The 17,340-nt window shown below is 36.6% G+C and overlaps 1 protein-coding gene across 1 annotated transcript in view; it reads right to left on the bottom strand.

Annotated features, from left to right (window-relative positions):
• LOC126183377 (protein unc-79 homolog) overlaps positions 1-17,340 on the bottom strand; it is an 852,060-nt gene that overhangs the window by 360,273 nt on the left and 474,447 nt on the right. The window contains 1 exon segment of the mRNA XM_049925310.1: positions 11,400-11,504. Coding sequence (XP_049781267.1) covers positions 11,400-11,504 — 105 coding nt within the window.

Below are 17,340 nucleotides of genomic sequence, written 5' to 3'. Positions count from 1 at the left end.
AATTTATTTGAGACCAAGAAGTTTATGTCCACAAATCAGTATGGTTTCAGAAAGCATCAGCTGTGTGAAACTCAGCTTGCCCTTTTCTCACATTACGTAGTGTGAACAATGGATGAAGGGCAACAGGCAGAGTCCAGATTTTCCAAAGTCATTTGATACGATACCCCACTACAGGCTGCGAATGAAGGTATGAGCATATGGAATATGTTCCCAGATATGTGAGTGGCGTGAAGACTTCTTAAGCAACAGAGCCCAGTATGTTGTTATCAATTGTAAGTGTTCATTAGAGACAAGTATATTGTCAGGAGCACCCCAGGGAAGTGTGATAGGGTTGCTATTCTTTTCTATATACATAAATAATCTGGTGCATGGTGAGGGTAGCAATCTGCAGCTGTTTGCTGATTCTGGTGTGGTGTACAGGAAGGTAACTGTTGAGTGACTGTAGGCTGTAGAAGGATACAAGATGATTTAGGCAAAATTTCTAGTTGGTGTGATGAATGGCAGCTGGCTGTAAATGTGGAAAAATTTAAGTTAATGCAGATATGTAGAAAAACCAAACCCTTAATGTTCAGATACTGCATTATTAGTCTCCTTCTGGATATAGCTGCATTGTCTAAAATCTGGGAGTAATGATGCAAAGCAATATGAAATGGAATGAGCATGTGAGGATTGTGGTAGGGAGGATGAATGGTCGACTTCAGTTTATTGGCAGAATTTTAGGAAAGTGAGGTTCATATGTACAGAAGGCCACATATAGGATCCTATTGCCACCTATTCTTGAGTAATGCTCGAGTGCTTGGGATCTGTGCCAGGACAGATTAAAGAATGACATCAACGCAATTCAGAGGTAGGCTGCAAGATTCATTACCAGTGAATTCCAACAACACGCTAGTATTACAGAGATGCTTTTGGAACTTAAATGGAAATCCCAGGAGGGAAGGCAACATTCTTTTCAATCAACACTACTGAGAAAATTTAGAGAACGAGCATCTGAAGCTGACTGCAGAACCATTCTATTGCTGCCAACATATATTTCATATAAGGACCACAAAGATAAGATACAAGAAATTAGGGCTCAAATGGAAACATGTAGATAGTTATTTTTCCCTCAGTTTATGTGCAAGTGGAACAGGAAAGGAAAAGACTAGTAATGCAACAAGGTATCTTCTGCTGTGCTCTGTACAATGGCTTGTGGAGTATGTATGTACACATGACATGGCTGCTTTCACAGGTGGTCCGGCTTGTGATGCAGTACGATAAGCCAGTGACAGGAGTCTGGGCCACCTGTGGAAGCAGCCATGTCATATACCAGTTCTGCTACAACTGTTGAACAGCTTTTTATATTGATATGACTACCAATCAACCGTCCACCAGGATGAATGGCCATTGCCAAACTGTTCTCGAGCACAAAGTGGACCACCCAGTGGCACGACATTCAGCTGAACATAATTTGCCTGATTACAGTTGTTGCTTCATAACCCATACCATCTGGATCCTCACCACCACCAGCTTTTCTGAAGTGCAGAGATGGGAGTTATTCTTACAAGACATTCTCTGCTCCTAAAATCATCGCTACCTCAACCTACGGTATAACCTACTATCCCTACACCCTCTACCCATCAGTTTACTCCCCTTCTATCATATCCCTTCCCAGTACATGCCCTCTCAACCTCATTATACACCACTCTCCACCAACACACCCACCAGCCTTCTCCCCTTCTCTGCTGCTATCCTTTTCTGCTCCCTGCCCCCCTCCCTCCACAACAGCCTCAAGATGCTGTGCCTGGTAGCTTTGTCCTGAAACCATTTAGTCCTTGCACACTCCACCATGTAGTGCTGAATTCTCTACCCTCATACCCTTTAACGCCCCTCCCCCCTCCCCCCTTCACTGCCCCTTCCAGACAGCTGCTTCCATTCAACACAGCTGTATTTTGCCCAGAGTGGCTGGACATAGCAGTCATGTGTGCATGAAGTGTGCTTACTTCTGTGAAAGTTGTGTTTTTTCCTTTTACTTTCTGAAGAATGTTTTGGCTGAAAGCTCAAAGCGTAACAGTCTTTTTGTTGTGCCTGTCTGCAACTCAATGTGTCATTCTTATGGTGAGTAGAAATCTATCCTTTTCATAATATTCACAATATTGTTGATGTTCCAATGTGGACTTTACATTTTCTGTGCAGCCTGTCATTTATTAATGAAACATTTCCTGAGTGACTGAAATATTCTGAAGTTAAGTCTTTGGTTAAGAAAGGAGATAAAGAAGTATTGACAAATTCCCACCCAATTTCAATTTTGCCAGCATTCTTGAAAATTTTAGAAAGTGTAATAGCCAACTAGCTTCTTAACTACCTGACAACAAATAATATATTGTTAGTGTCACAGTTCATGTTTTTAAAGGGTTCTAAGAGTGCTATCTACACATACAGCAGTAATGTACTTAATTTATCAGTCAAAAAATTACAGGTTACTGGAATATTTTATGATCTGTCAAATGTATTTGACTGTGAGAATCACAATATCCTTTTATGTAAATTAGAATATTATGGTGTAACAGGAAATGCTGCAAATTGGTTCAACTCATGTATCTCTGGCATGAAACAAAGGATGCCAATGGGAAACAGAATTGCATGAAACTAATAGGCACTATCCAGCTGCAACTAATTACATATGGTTTCCACAATGTTCCATCTTATCCCTTACTTTTTGTTGTATACAGGGTGTTACAAAAAGGTACGGCCAAACTTTCAGGAAACATTCCTCACACACGAAGGAAGAAAATATGTTATGTGGACATGTGTCCGGAAATGCTTACTTTCCATGTTAGAGCTTATTTTATTACTTCTCTTCAAATCAGATTAATCATGGAATGGAAACACACAGCAACAGAATGTACCAGCGTGACTTCAAACACTTTGTTACAGGAAAATGTTCAAAATGTCCTCCGTTAGCGAGGATACATGCATCCACCCTCCATCGCATGGAATCTCTGATGCGCTGATGCAGCCCTGGAGAATGGCATATTGTATCACAGCCATCCACAATACGAGCACAAAGAGTCTCTACATTTGGTACCGGGGTTGCGTAGCCAAGAGCTTTCAAATGCTCCCATAAATTAAAGTCAAGAGGGTTGAGGTTAGGAGAGCGTGGAGGCCATGGAATTGGTCTGCCTCTACCAATCCATCGGTCAACGGATCTGTTGTTGAGAAGCATACGAACACTTCGACTGAAATGTGCAGGAGCTCCATCGTGCATGAACCACATGTTGTGTCATACTTGGGAAGGCACATGTTCTAGCAGCACAGGTAGAGTATCCTGTATGAAATCATGATAACGTGCTCCATTGAGCGTAGGTGGAAGAACATGGGGCCCAATCAAGACATCACCAACAATGCTTGCCCAAACGTTCACAGAAATGAGTCGCATGTCAACACAAGCACCGAAGTCAACAATACCTTCCTTCAATTGGGCCAACTGGGGGTGTATCGAGGAGGTACAGTACATGACGAAACTAAAATGAGCTCCAACATGGAAATTAAGCGTTTCCGGACACATGTCCACATAACATCTTTTCTTTATTTGTGTGTGAGGAATGTTTCCTGAAAGTTTGGCCGCACCTTTTTGTAACACCCTGAATGTCAATGACTTGTCATCTGTAACATTATGATATGCCAAGTTTGTTTTGTTTCAAAATGATACAAACATTGCAATAAATAGCAAACCAGATATAGTCTTAAAAATATTTGTTAATGAAACTTTCATGGACATTGATAAATGGTTCCTGGCCAATTCTTTGTCACTAAACTTTGAGAAAGTGCACTATATGCAGTTTAGCACTTGTATGAGGGTTTCCATCAGCATATGCCTACAACATGACAACAAGTAGACAGTATAAGTTGACAGGGATAAATTCTTGGGCTTACAGCTTGCTAATAAATTCAGATAGGAGATTTCATAATCTCATTGGTGTCCATTAGTCCTGCAATGTATCTTTCCTGCTTTGACAATTTTGTTGAAAATGTATGTAAATGATACTACCTGAACTACCTGTCAGACCAGTAAGTATATGTATATAACTAACAAATAATGATTCACAGGAAGAGTACGAAGATCTTGAATAAGCTAAGCTACTAAATGATAAAGAGAATTAAAAGCTTTAAGGAGAAACCAAATGTCCTAAACTGGAATAATGCTGTACATGGGATGCCACCTGAAGAACTTTTTTACTGTCAAAAGCAGTAGGTACCATGTCATAAAACGAAAGGGCCCTAAGGAACATGTAAGCTGCACAACTGAGGGGGTAGAAATTCTAATATCCACAGGTCAAAAAGAAGACCAAATGGAACATATAAAAGAAACTGAAACAAATTTTGATTTCCAAATATTTCATAAGGATGATCACTATGTATGAAGAAGCAGAGGAGATAGAAGTGTTACTTGCTGCTGAGTTACCAAATAGTTTCATATTGATGGAGCATGTACTGGCTGAAAATGAAATAAAGATGTAGAATTTACATGGTTATAACAGAATGTCATATTTTTGCAGAACTAATCATAAAGGTGACAGGGTAGCATTGCATGTGGCTAGCAGTATAAGTGAGTCTGTTCAGTGGCCAACTACAAACTGTTCAGAAGTGTATTTTGAAGCAGCAACAACTTAAACAATTTTTCAGGGGGTAAATCTCAGTTTTTAAGGATACATCACTATACAATATATAGGATAAAATATTCCATAACATAACTTGAAGTGTTATTTGATAAAGATATTAATGACTTCCAATACTTAATCATTGCTGGAGACTTAAATATAAAGACACTTAAACAGAGCAGCTTTACAAAACGGACACTGCATGTAGATAGCCCAACAAGGAGGAGTGAATCATCAAACACAATAATTTAGATCACTTTACAAACAAACCTTTAACTAAACTGAATGTACACATAATTAACACAGTCATTTCAGAGCACCCTGCTCATCTCATCATACCGGAAACGCTACCCAGATCAGAGAACTTAATGGCTGTATATAACAATGATACAATGGTTTGGAAGAAAGCTGGAAATCTTTCATTTCAACCGGAAGTCACCACACAGATGTGTATGAAAGATGATGGAAATGTAATAATCAAACAGACTCTGAGATGTACAGACATAAGAGGAAAGAATATAGCAGAATGATAATGGAATCAAAATCCAGATACTATAAACATAAAATTGGAACTTCATTAAATATTTTAAGACATTCTGATTAAACAAATACAAACAGAAATGGATCAAATAAGGCAAAAAGTGGGAATATAGTACTTCCTGCACTGAGGAAATAACTAACTGACCCACATGAAGTGTGTCCCACTTTAAACCACTTTTATGTAAACATAGTTCAGAAATTGATGAAACAAAATTAAGCACTGGCTAAAAAGAGTACAGGTTTTCCACAAGTAACAAAATTTTTTTTTTTTTTTTTTTTGATAAGATGAAACAGAAGTTACAAATACAATAAGATCACTGCAAAACAAAAATACAGACGGAACAGATGGAATATCTGAAAAAAGTACTAAAACACTACTCACAGATTTTAACAAAGCCACTCATGTTCCTAGTAAACTTGCTAATGGAAAAGTGTCTGCTCCTAATATGTCTCATAAAGATTAAAATAGCACTATTTTATAAGGGTAATGACAGAGAGGAAGACATATAATGATTAGACCCATCTCACTAAAAACTGTAGCAACAGCTATAAAAAAAATAGCATTACAAAATTCATAGGGCAATAAAATATCATGTTTGAAAAAAAGGATGGATTTAAAAACAGCAGCAGAAAATTTCATGGCACATATAATCAGAAAATTAAAAGAAAATAAATAAGTTTGCAGTGCAGTCTTGGATCAATAAGAAACCATTCACCTTGTATGCCACACTATTACACTCAACGTTTACATAAAGTGTGTAGACATGCAATAAGGGGAAAGTAGTCAGTCTAATAAAATTATTTGTAAAACAAGAACAAAGTGTAGAATTAAAATGCAAGGTGACACTTTTTATTGTGATTTTCAAGTAGTAAAATACAGTATAGCACGAGGCTCAACACTCAGTCCAGTTCTGTTTTAGCTGTATGTGAGTGTTAATGGCAGCATCAGTAAAACAAACTGTAATCATATATGCAGACGATACACCACCCATTGTAAACAGTAGCTCAAGAAATGATTTACAAATAAGAACTCTCACTCACACAGAAACAATAAATGAATATTTAAGTTCAAACCATTTATAAATCCAAAAAGAAACTAACCTACATGAAAGTACTTCCAAAGAGAATAACAAATGAAGACACACTAAATGTTAGGCTTAGGGATCCACTGATAACACAAATTGAGACCAAACATTTTCTGGGGTTAACAGTAGACAGGTTTATGAGTTGCGAATATTATGTTCAAAGACCTATTAAAAAGTAAGCAGTAGTGAATTTTTAATGAAGAAAATGTCCCATATAATTTATGTAGATACTGTATTAAAGATGTGTTACTGACTAATTTATCAACATTTGTTATCTATATCTATATTTATTTCTTCATGGACACTCTGCAAATCACACATAAGTGCCCAGCAAAGGATTCATTGAACCAACTTCACAATAATTCTCTGTTATTATACTCTTGAACAGTGCACAGAAAAAATGAACATCTATATCTTTTTATGTGAGCTTTGATTTCCCTTATTTTATTATGATGATCATTTCTCCCTATGTAGATTGTCATCAGCAAAATATTTTCACATTCGGTGGAGAAAGTTGGTGATTGAAACTTCATGAGAAGATTCCACTGCAATGAGAAATGCCTTGTTTTAACCATGTTCACCCCAACTCCTGTATCATGTCCATGACATTCACTCCCCTATTTCTCAATAATACAAAATGTGCTGCCCTCCTTTGAACATACTTGATGTACTCCATTAATACTATCTAGTAAGGATATTGTATTATAATATAGTGGGACTTTTTCAGTGATAGCCTAACATATGACCTCTTTCTTTAATTTTCTTTTCTTTTTTTTTTCTTTTTTTAAGCTTCATCACAAAAAAAGAGAGGGGGGGGGGAGTGGGGGGGGGGGGGGAGGGAGACAGAGAGAAAACAATATTGGAAGGCTATCACCAAGTGCAAAATCAAATTCAAACAGTTTAAAATCTTGAAACATCTGTTGTTCAACATAAGGTAAGTCATTTGTATTATTCTTGTTACCTCAAATATACATAGAGTAATACTGTTCTACAATATCAAACAATGTGTTTTGGTCAACAAATGTATATCATGAGTAACAATCTTTCCTTTTCATGATATTGTCACTGCTTCCATAAAGCACACAAAATACTGTATATCAGTTTGATTTCCAAATTATTTTGTATACAAGGATATCATTCCTCATTCTATTTCTTTGTGACAGTTTAGAATTAATTAATTTATATTATTTAAACCCATCTCTGTCCTGTTACGTTTGGCCTAATACAAAAATTCAGTTGAAAATGGTCTGCTGTAGCCACGTGATATTTTTGCAGGTACTACAGCATAAAGATGCCTAGAATATATGTCTCAAAATAAGAACAACAAATGTGGGACCCTATTGTGATGACACTGGGCACACTATCTGCTGCGGTTGGGAAAAATTGTCACTATATAAGCCTTCATAAAAATGTATATAGTTTCTATATATTTTTTTCTTTTTCACTGCAAAATATTTGGTGTGATATCTTATAAGGTGTAAAGTGAAAATGAGTAAGTGCAAAGTTTTTATCAATAACCACAGTTTGATGAAAATTCAGTTTCCCTCAGAGTGGCCACTTTACCCCATCTTCCCCTACTAAACCAATGTCCACATACTGTGTCAGTTAGACAGGTCATTTTTTGTGTTTGATCAACACTCACAGATTGCAGCAGAAAGTGAAATTGGATGCCTATAAATAGCCATTTAAATTATTAATAAAGTTCTGTTTTGTCTGTGTTTTCATTCATTATATGTGTCTCTATTGTAATTGTTACAATTGATCAAACTGTATTTTACCCTGAAATTGTAAATATATATTGATGTATCCAATATTGCTCTAAACAACAATAAAAGAATGAATGAATAACTTGAAAAAAAAGTGCTTCCAAAAATATAGAGGATGCCTTCAATAAATTTATCAGTGCTCTCTTAGAAATGCCTCCTGTCATATAATTATAAAATATAGTACAAGTATGGTAAGTAGACATGAACACAGAACTTTATGTATTTGGTTTGTACCTTATTATCAGAAATTGATATTGTTATTTATTATCTGTCATAATTAAGCTGGGAGTGGACAGTAGATAAAGCAGCTTATATTGGCCTCAAAAGGAAATACACATGAAAACTTAGATTATCCATAGGAAATTATGCTACATTTAAAACTCCCATAATAAGTATATGACTGCATGGACAATCGTTAAGCTCTATTAGGTAGATATAAGAACTGTGAAAAACCTACAAACAATGTTAATTATACTCCAGATGATCTTAATCTTTTGTTTGTTATTTCTGTAAGCCCCAGTTCCCCAACTCCTATAAATAAGAAGTCCAAAAATTTGCAAAATTACTAAAAATTTTACCTGGAAAGAAGTATAAATATACATTATCATTAAGAGACTGGATTTTGTTAATTGTCAATTTATAGAATGTGTGAGAAAAGACAGTGTTTATTTCCCTTTCTATGAAGTGCACCAGATGCTGTATTAAAAATTATTTTGTAGTTTTTCTGGTCCCAGTATTTCCAAATAATTGAATACTATACACAATAGCAAATATGCATGCATTTGTCAAATAATAATATCATAACTAAGTCTCTACATGATTTAAGGTCCAGATGCCAACAGTCAGTGCTGTTTTATGCAAACCTACTCTGAATTATAGTTATCTGCTGAAGACATACTGGTTGATCCGCATAAGGCATGTGATTCTGTAAACAATAAACTATTACTGGAAAAACCATGATGCATTAGAGACTTGGAGATCTCTCTCCTATTTAATTATATCTCTGTAACTTGAAACTGTCTGTAAACTACAATTTAGAGTTTCTAAATAATACTCAAGGTGTTCCCCAAAGATCAGGGCCACTGTTGTTTATAAAATTACAGTGACAATGGGAGTGTGCATTTGGGTGTCTGTGTGTGTGGATGGGCGTACTACTGCTGGAAAAGGAGCTACTGCCCAAAAGCTAGTGTGAATGCTGTTTCCTATTATGTGTTACTGTGTTATGTGTTAATGTGCTCCACTCATTGATCCCTTATCTTACACATTTATAACACCCAGTAACATGCCACGTAAACAGTGGTTTATGCAGATGAGACAGTTTTCATAAATTCTGGAACATATGTCAACAAAATGAAATTGCGAAATTAAGAGTAGCTGAAGTTATCAAATATCTGGTTCATCTGAATTCATTTTTCAAACACAGATTCAGAAGCCCACTTCTACTGATGAAAATGAAACAAAATGTCATGTGGTGAGAGCCTCGTGGCAGGCAGAACTTGATTGCCTGGTGCAAGTCTTTTGAGGTGATGCCACTTCAGAAACTTGCACATTGATCAGGATGAAATGATGATGATGAAGACAACACAAACACCCAGTCCCTAAGTGGAGACAGTCTCCAAACCAGATGGGAATCAAACCTCGGCCCCCTGGCATGGACACTTCAACCGATGGGCCTAGTGGCATGTGATGGAAGGAAATATTTATGTAATTGTGACTATTTGAAAATAGTATGAAAATTATTTACTGTTTAGTTTTTCCCAATCTATGGTGCCCACATGATCACAAAACTGATTAATTGTTTCCTCAACAGTGGCAGTACAGCATGACAGTCTTGTGCAGTATTTGGTGTATGGCACAGGTGAGTATAACAGTTGTTGTCTTGCACATAATGTGTCATCATTTGTGTAATTTGTTTGTGACTGCAGTTCAAGTGTCTTTGTTAATAGAGTAAATTTGAAAATTTACCAATTAAATAGCTCACTGCACAACACTCAAAAACAATTTTTGCATATCAAATGAAAATTAAAACAGCTGCAGCTGTCTTTCTTGCATTTAATTTATTCATGCAACCAATATCACTGTCCCATTAGACCAATGACTCAGTTGATGAATGAAGTGACAGTGTCATGTAAACCAGTGATCTACGGACAAGAGTTATTTCATATTGGCTCATGTTTTGACTGCACATGAGACTGGATTCCCCCAGTTTACAGTTGTCAAGGTGTCTGAAGATGATGTAATCAAACACTGAAACTGGTAGCATAAATAAATAAAATGCAAAAAAGACAGCAGCAGGTGTTTTCATTTTCATTTTGCACTGGACCGTCAAAGTCCATGTAACCATCTGCAGGGTGGATCAAATAAAAATAAAAGTGACCCAGAGAACAAAGTTCCAGGATATGAAGAAACATAGCAGAAGAAAGGAAATACACTACTAACCTGACTATACCAGATGCTGAATGTGACCACCATTCATCTCTTGACACTTCTCGGCCCTAGTCACGAAGTAGCTGAGGGCGGACTACTAGAATTGCTGCAGTCTCATCTGAAATGTTTTGCTGTAGTTCTTGAAGACTATGAGGTTTGTAGTAATACACCTTAGACTTGAGGGCTCCTCACACAAAGTAATTGCACACTGAAAGATCAGGTGACTTGGGTGGCCAGCTAGGGCAATAAACAGACTGACCTCTGCTCTCCACTTTGCACCGACCCACTCACACTGACACAGCCCATATTATGCTCTGAACTGATGTGGATCACATGGTGGGAATACACATGATGTGCACATCAACAGGTGTGGTTACCCTGTGCTAGAAGAATGGATATACAAAGATTTGTGCATATTGTCCTTATGACTACATTGGCATCCCTGCCTTCCACAAGGAAAACCAAATCTACAATGGCCCCAAAATGCAGTAAATTTCAATCTAATTAGCCTGATGTGGTTTGGCCTTTTCTGCTCTCTTCAAGGTCTTATGTGAATTTTCCTCAGCACATAGTTCCAGTTTCAGAAGAGATGTATATTGTAGATTTCTGCTGACAGAAAGAAGTGCTGAACTGTGTTATGAAAGATACAAAACATAACTGGAAACATTTCTTGAGTGATGTGCATCCACTGAATGACGAATCACAACTATAAAACTTCCTAAAGGTGTATATGCTGTTTGTGGTAATCATGTTAAAACATATACTTCCATTATATTTATAACTATTGTAGTTAATACAAAATATTTTGCCCAATAAATATACTTCCAATATTATGGAAATTAGTATTCTTATATTAGATATCTCTTACAAAACTGCTTCTTTTCTGAGTAATTCTGTGCACAATACTTCAAAAGTTGATTATAACATTATTGCTACGTTACCTGAGAACATTGGCCTCCATTATTTACTGGTGTGATAACTTTCCTCTGATGGTAAGCAGTTGTATTTTCCACAGCCATTGGTAGACATTCATCTTCAGATGATCCCTGGATGCAGAAGGCACATACAAATTGTTATGCATATTTTTACAGTTATGAGTTATATTTCATCATATTGAAATATGACAGGGCAATTGTTGTAAATTTTCCTGACTGTCCTCTCAGTTTTGTACAACACAATGTCACTGTTTAATACTATTTGGGCACTATGTTCTAATGTAACTTATGTTTTGAATAAAGTTGAGCAAGCAAAGTAGGACTGTAGAGTCAAAATCTGGAGTGTTTATTATTTACAATAGGGTAATAAATTTTCTTGTCTGTAAATTATTAATATGAGAGACACATAAAGAAAGAGTGGCTTTATAATCAGTTTCACCAATTTTTATCCATTGAAAGGACCTCTAATGATAAAACTATCTCCTAAACAGCAGAACAGCAGATGACATGCCATTAGTAACACATGCACTGTACCCATATTTAATAATATAAGAATGTAGCAATCTGTACAAGAGATATGGGTCTGAAATCAGTCTTGATTTGAATGAAAAAGCAAATTTTATGAAATAATTACTGATGCCACTTTGTCACACATTATTAACACTGTCACAGAAGTTCATCAAACTGAGTGCAATTATAAATTCTCTTGAAGCTTATATGCTACAAGAGGCTTCACCTCAGTTTTTCAGCATTACCTAATGTCTTCTATGAAAACAACATTTATTTTGTCAATTCCTGCTATTTTAAAACTTTCCAGAATATCAAATGGTGGTTCTCACAAATGCATATGAAACCTATGAAAAAAGAGTCTCATGGTTACAAAACATGATGAGGATGGAAGTACAAATCATCACTATTACATATTCAACCAAAGAAATTATTGACATAGTTTGCTGTTCAATAAGGTAGTAATTCTAAAAGCTTCTTTTCAGATGGGCCTGCAGCATGCACTAGGTCAGTGATTGAAATATTAAATAGGTTCCCATTTTCTGCTGTGTGAGGTAATGAAATCATTGTGCGGTGAAAATGGAAAAACAGCAATAGAACAGAACTTATGAAACTCAGTGGTTATGTGGGTCTATTTCTCCAGTCTCTCTCTTTCCTCACATATTTCCAAGTGTATCTTTGTGGTTCATAATTGTAATCATTATATACTCCACTTTCTGTCATAATACTGAACTGAAATGTTGTATGTATTTATTAAGGTGAGCACAGTGAAAAATTACACATACATAGTTCAGACAGTTGGTCTAAATAAATGAACAAATTCTTGTTCAAGAGCTTCAGGTAATGAATTTTCAAAACCTTTAAAATAAGAGCTTGTTTTCATTAGTGAAAATTAATTAAAAATTTCCTTTTAAATCTGGTTCCTCTCTGTTTTCTCCTCCCCCCCTAAACTGGTCATAATCGAAAATGTATATAAGCTGTGCTTTAATTGTTATAACATTGAAGAAAGGTATTACAAATGTTTTGTCTATTATATAGCCTTTAGATGTAACTAATATGTATACTAGAATCCATTTACAATGAACCATTTAAGTCAAGTTTATTTTCTTAAACTAAAACTTCAATCCATTGGATACCTGTTTTTTGGGACCGATTTATTAAGAATAGTACTTTAAATGACTGCACTTAGTTTGTCTTCTGTGCTGTTTTTGGAGATGTTTTGATGACAAAAGATCCAGACCATAGAATTTTGTCTTGCACATGTATGTCACCACAATAAAAATTACAATCTTCAACATCTTTTAACTGACAGATGAGAAATTTTGGTTCATATATACTCAAATCCCATGAAGCACATTCCATTAACTTAACTTTATGCTGACACATCACTACTTAAATCAGTCAGTAGACATTTCTTATTTCACAGCACTAGTTTTTTCTTTAAAAAAAAGTCTACACATCACAGCATGTATTGGAATTTACAACTGTTTCATACAAAAGTTTTGTTTTTAGTACAATAGTATTTATAAACACTATTTTGAACATATGAATAATTGGAATTTTTAATTATATGAATGAATGCATACTGCAAGTCCACTTTTTGTCTCAAGGCACTGTTTCTTCTTGTAGTACTAAGATACCAATTACTGACACAAACTGGTCAAGGGACTGATCTCCTACCACCATTCAATATCACTGAATGAACTCAATAAAATCCTTTTTCTGGAACTGTGGCTAACTTTCGTCTTTCTCTGAGTTGAAAGCTATTCTACTCAAAACACTGAATTCCCCCTCCATCCACACCCTCCAAAAAAAGCTAGCATTCTGCTCCCCATCCAGTGAATGCAGTATCCTAATTCATCTTTATCTCATTGCTGTTCATAATCCTTTTCATTTCTCTGTGGAAGACACAGGGAAAAGACTTGTCACCTGCACCTCTGGGTACATACCATCCCCTATTGAAGTTGTGTCATAGGCTTATTAAGCCTTAAGATCCATATACAATGTGAATCAGGAATGGGATAGCAATAGAGTTGAAAAACTGTTTGATGGTAAGACTTGCTGACATGTAGGGAAGAAGTGTGGAAACTGCAGGAGACCTAAACAAGGTGGGAGAGCATTGACATGAATAGCAAACTTACAGGAAAGGAATGAACTAATAGCAGACTGGGGACCATGTAAGGGGTTTACAAGCAGTTTGTTACATAAAATACAAAGAGTAACAATTTACTTGATGTTCATCTGATAAAGACTGGCGACATACATGGCAGGAAATGGATGTATTATTATAGGTTGTAGAGAGAGGTGACACAGGCTGCTACACATGTCAATAATTTAAGTCTGAAAGAGGAAGAGATCTCAATGATACATGGCTCTTGAATATGAATATAAAATGTGCCAGTGGCTTGTAATCCAACAATGAATGATTTCAGTACTGTTGACTGTAATCAACACTGATCAAACTGCACTGGGGAATTAAAAAAAAAGTTACATCATGTCCCGCATCAAGGTGCACAGCATCAAACATCAGTTAGTAACAAGCCATGATGTGAAAAATGGTTCAAATGGCTCTGAGCACTATGGGACTCAACTGCTGTGGTCATAAGTCCCCTAGAACTTAGAACTACTTAAACCTAACTAACCTAAGGACAGCACACAACACCCAGCCATCACGAGGCAAAGAAAATCCCTGACCCCGCCGGGAATCGAACCCGGGAACCCGGGTGTGGGAAGCGAGAACGCTACCGCACGACCATGAGATGCGGGCATGATGTGAATCAGAATTATGTTCAAACTACAAATTCTGCATATGTCCTCCAGAGACTGGAATGAAATTTGTATCTTAAGAAAATCCATAAGACCAGTGGAAAGCAGGCCAAGAAAACTTTAATGCAGTTCTCAGAAGACATTGACTACATCATTTTTTTAATTCTTAGAAGCCACAGTCTTGTAGAATCGTGAAAATGATATTACTTTCACCATTTAACTATTGTTTACTTCCTTCTGGATACACTTTTGCAATTCCTGCTTTGTAGCCCTTGTAAAGTGATTCATCATTGTCCTTCCAAATTTAGTTACATTTCATGCCATAGTACAGGTCAAGAACACCATATTCATTATTTGAACATACAGGGTTATTCTAAATGATGGACCCATTTTCAAAATTTTGTATTTATTCAAATACAAATGCAAAATGAAAAAGCTCTATACCAATGAAAAAATGAAGTTTCAAAGTTTCCTTTCATAATGTTTGATATCAATTTAAGAAATTTAATAATTTGTAATTCACTAGGTTTAATGATTATTTAAAATTTAGAAATGTCATAAATGTTATAAATGTTCAATGTGGCCACCGTTGGCTGCATGGCAAACATTGATGTGGTAGGCAAACTTGTCCCACACAAGTGAAAGGGTATCTGCTGTTATTGAGAGCATGGCAGCAGTGATCTGGTTCTGCAGAGCATGCAGAGTAGTTGCTAGAGGCAGGATGTAAACAGCTTCCTTCACATAACCCAATAAGAAAAAGTCATAGGGTGAGAGGTCAGGAAATCTTGGTGGTCAGAAGTGTAAAGGCAGGTCCTCAAGTCCCCTGCGACTGATCCACTGCTGAGGAAGGGAGTCATTCACAAGGCCTCGCACATAACAGTGCCAATGGAGCGGAGCTCCATCCTGTTGGAAAATGAAGTCCTGGGAATCTTACATAATTTGAGGGAGCAGCCACTGTTCCAACATGTCCAGGTATGTGATTCATTACAGTTCTTTCCACAGAGGAAAATGGTCCATAAACCATTGTACGGGATACGGTACAGAACATGTTGATCTTCAGTGAGTCTTTTCATGTTGCAATGGTGAATGTGGATTTTACAAACCTCATATGTGAACATTGTGTCTGTTGACTTTTCTACTAAGGTGGAAAGTTGCTACATCGCTAAAAATTACATGTTGTAGAAATGCGTCATCCTCCATCTTTGCTAGCATATAACCACAAAATGCAAGATGCTTCTCTTTGTCATTGGGGTTTGGAGCATGCACAAGTTGTAATTGATAGGGTTTGTACAGAAAATGCCATATCAGAACTTTCCATACAGTTGGTTGGGGTATTCCTAATTCTTGACTGGCTTCATTGGTAGACTTACTGTGACTGCACACAAAACTTTCTTGAATCCATCAGAGATAACCCTCTGACACACATGGTCAGCCTGTGATTTTTCCTTTGCACACACTCCCAGACTGTTTAAATTCCTTAAACCAATGGCTAATTCTTTTGCAAGTTGGTGGTAGGATACTGAATTTGGTACAAAATGCCTGCTGCACTGCAATTTTCCATTCACTTTTCGTGAACTCAAGAATGCAGGTAACCTTGTGCTCCACAGTTGATGTCTCACTCACAGCTGACAGTGAAATGGAATGATGGCCCTATTCCTGGGCAAACTCTACTGGCCGCTTCTAAAACCATCACCACAAACACACCACTGCATGGCAAAAACTTTGAAACTTCCTCTTTTCATTGGTATAAAGGTTGTTCATTTTGGATTTCTACATGAATACATATGAATTTTTGAAAATGGGTCCATCATTTAGAATAACTCTGTATGTCTGCAGTATGGAATGACAGTGAAGGAAACTCAACATTCAGGAAACAAAAAATGTGTTCACAATGGGATGAAAAACAGTACACAGTTAGGATCATTTTAAGAAGAAGGGCTTCTGAAACAAGTCAATTATTATCCACAAAGTAGTATAAAATTTTATTGTAATCAAATAGGAAACTTACAAGAACATCATTTTTCGACATAGTCTCCTTGTGTTTCAACAAACTTGGTCCATCGTTGTACAATGTTCCTGATGCCCTCATAAAAGAAGGTTGTCTGTTGAGCTGCGAGACAGGAATGCACTGCATATTTCACTGGTTAGTTTGAGGCAAATTGATGGCTTCTTAATTCTCTGTTTGAGTGGACCAAACAAATGATAGTCAGAATGGGCAAGATCAGGACTATGTGAAGGAGGATCCAGTACTTCAAATTTGAGTTTCTGGAGCGTTTAAGTACTGTGGGCATCAACATGCAGGGAGGCAATGTCGTACAACCACACAACACCTTTTGACAGCAATCCTTGGCATTTTCTTCGAATTGCAGGCTGGAAGTAAGCATCTCACTGTAATGTACACTGTTTATTGTTGTGCCCCTTTCCCCATAATCTTCCAGTACTGGACCTTGTGCATCCAAAAAAATTGTAAGCATCAGTTTTCCTGCAGACGGTTGGGTTTTGAACTTTTTCTTACATGGCAAATTTGGATGTTTCCATTCCATACTCTGCCGTTTACTCTTCAGCTAGTAATTATGGATCCATGTTTTGTCACCAGTAATGATTCTGTCTAAGAAGTGGTACCCTTCATTACCATAGCGATCCAAATGTTTTTTGCAGATGTCCAAGTGCATTT

This window comes from Schistocerca cancellata, chromosome 4 (genome assembly GCF_023864275.1).
Source record: "Schistocerca cancellata isolate TAMUIC-IGC-003103 chromosome 4, iqSchCanc2.1, whole genome shotgun sequence".
Taxonomy (NCBI): Eukaryota; Metazoa; Arthropoda; class Insecta; order Orthoptera; family Acrididae; genus Schistocerca; species Schistocerca cancellata.
The sequence above is the reverse complement of the archived record's forward strand: the minus strand, read 5'-3'. Positions and strand labels throughout refer to the sequence as shown.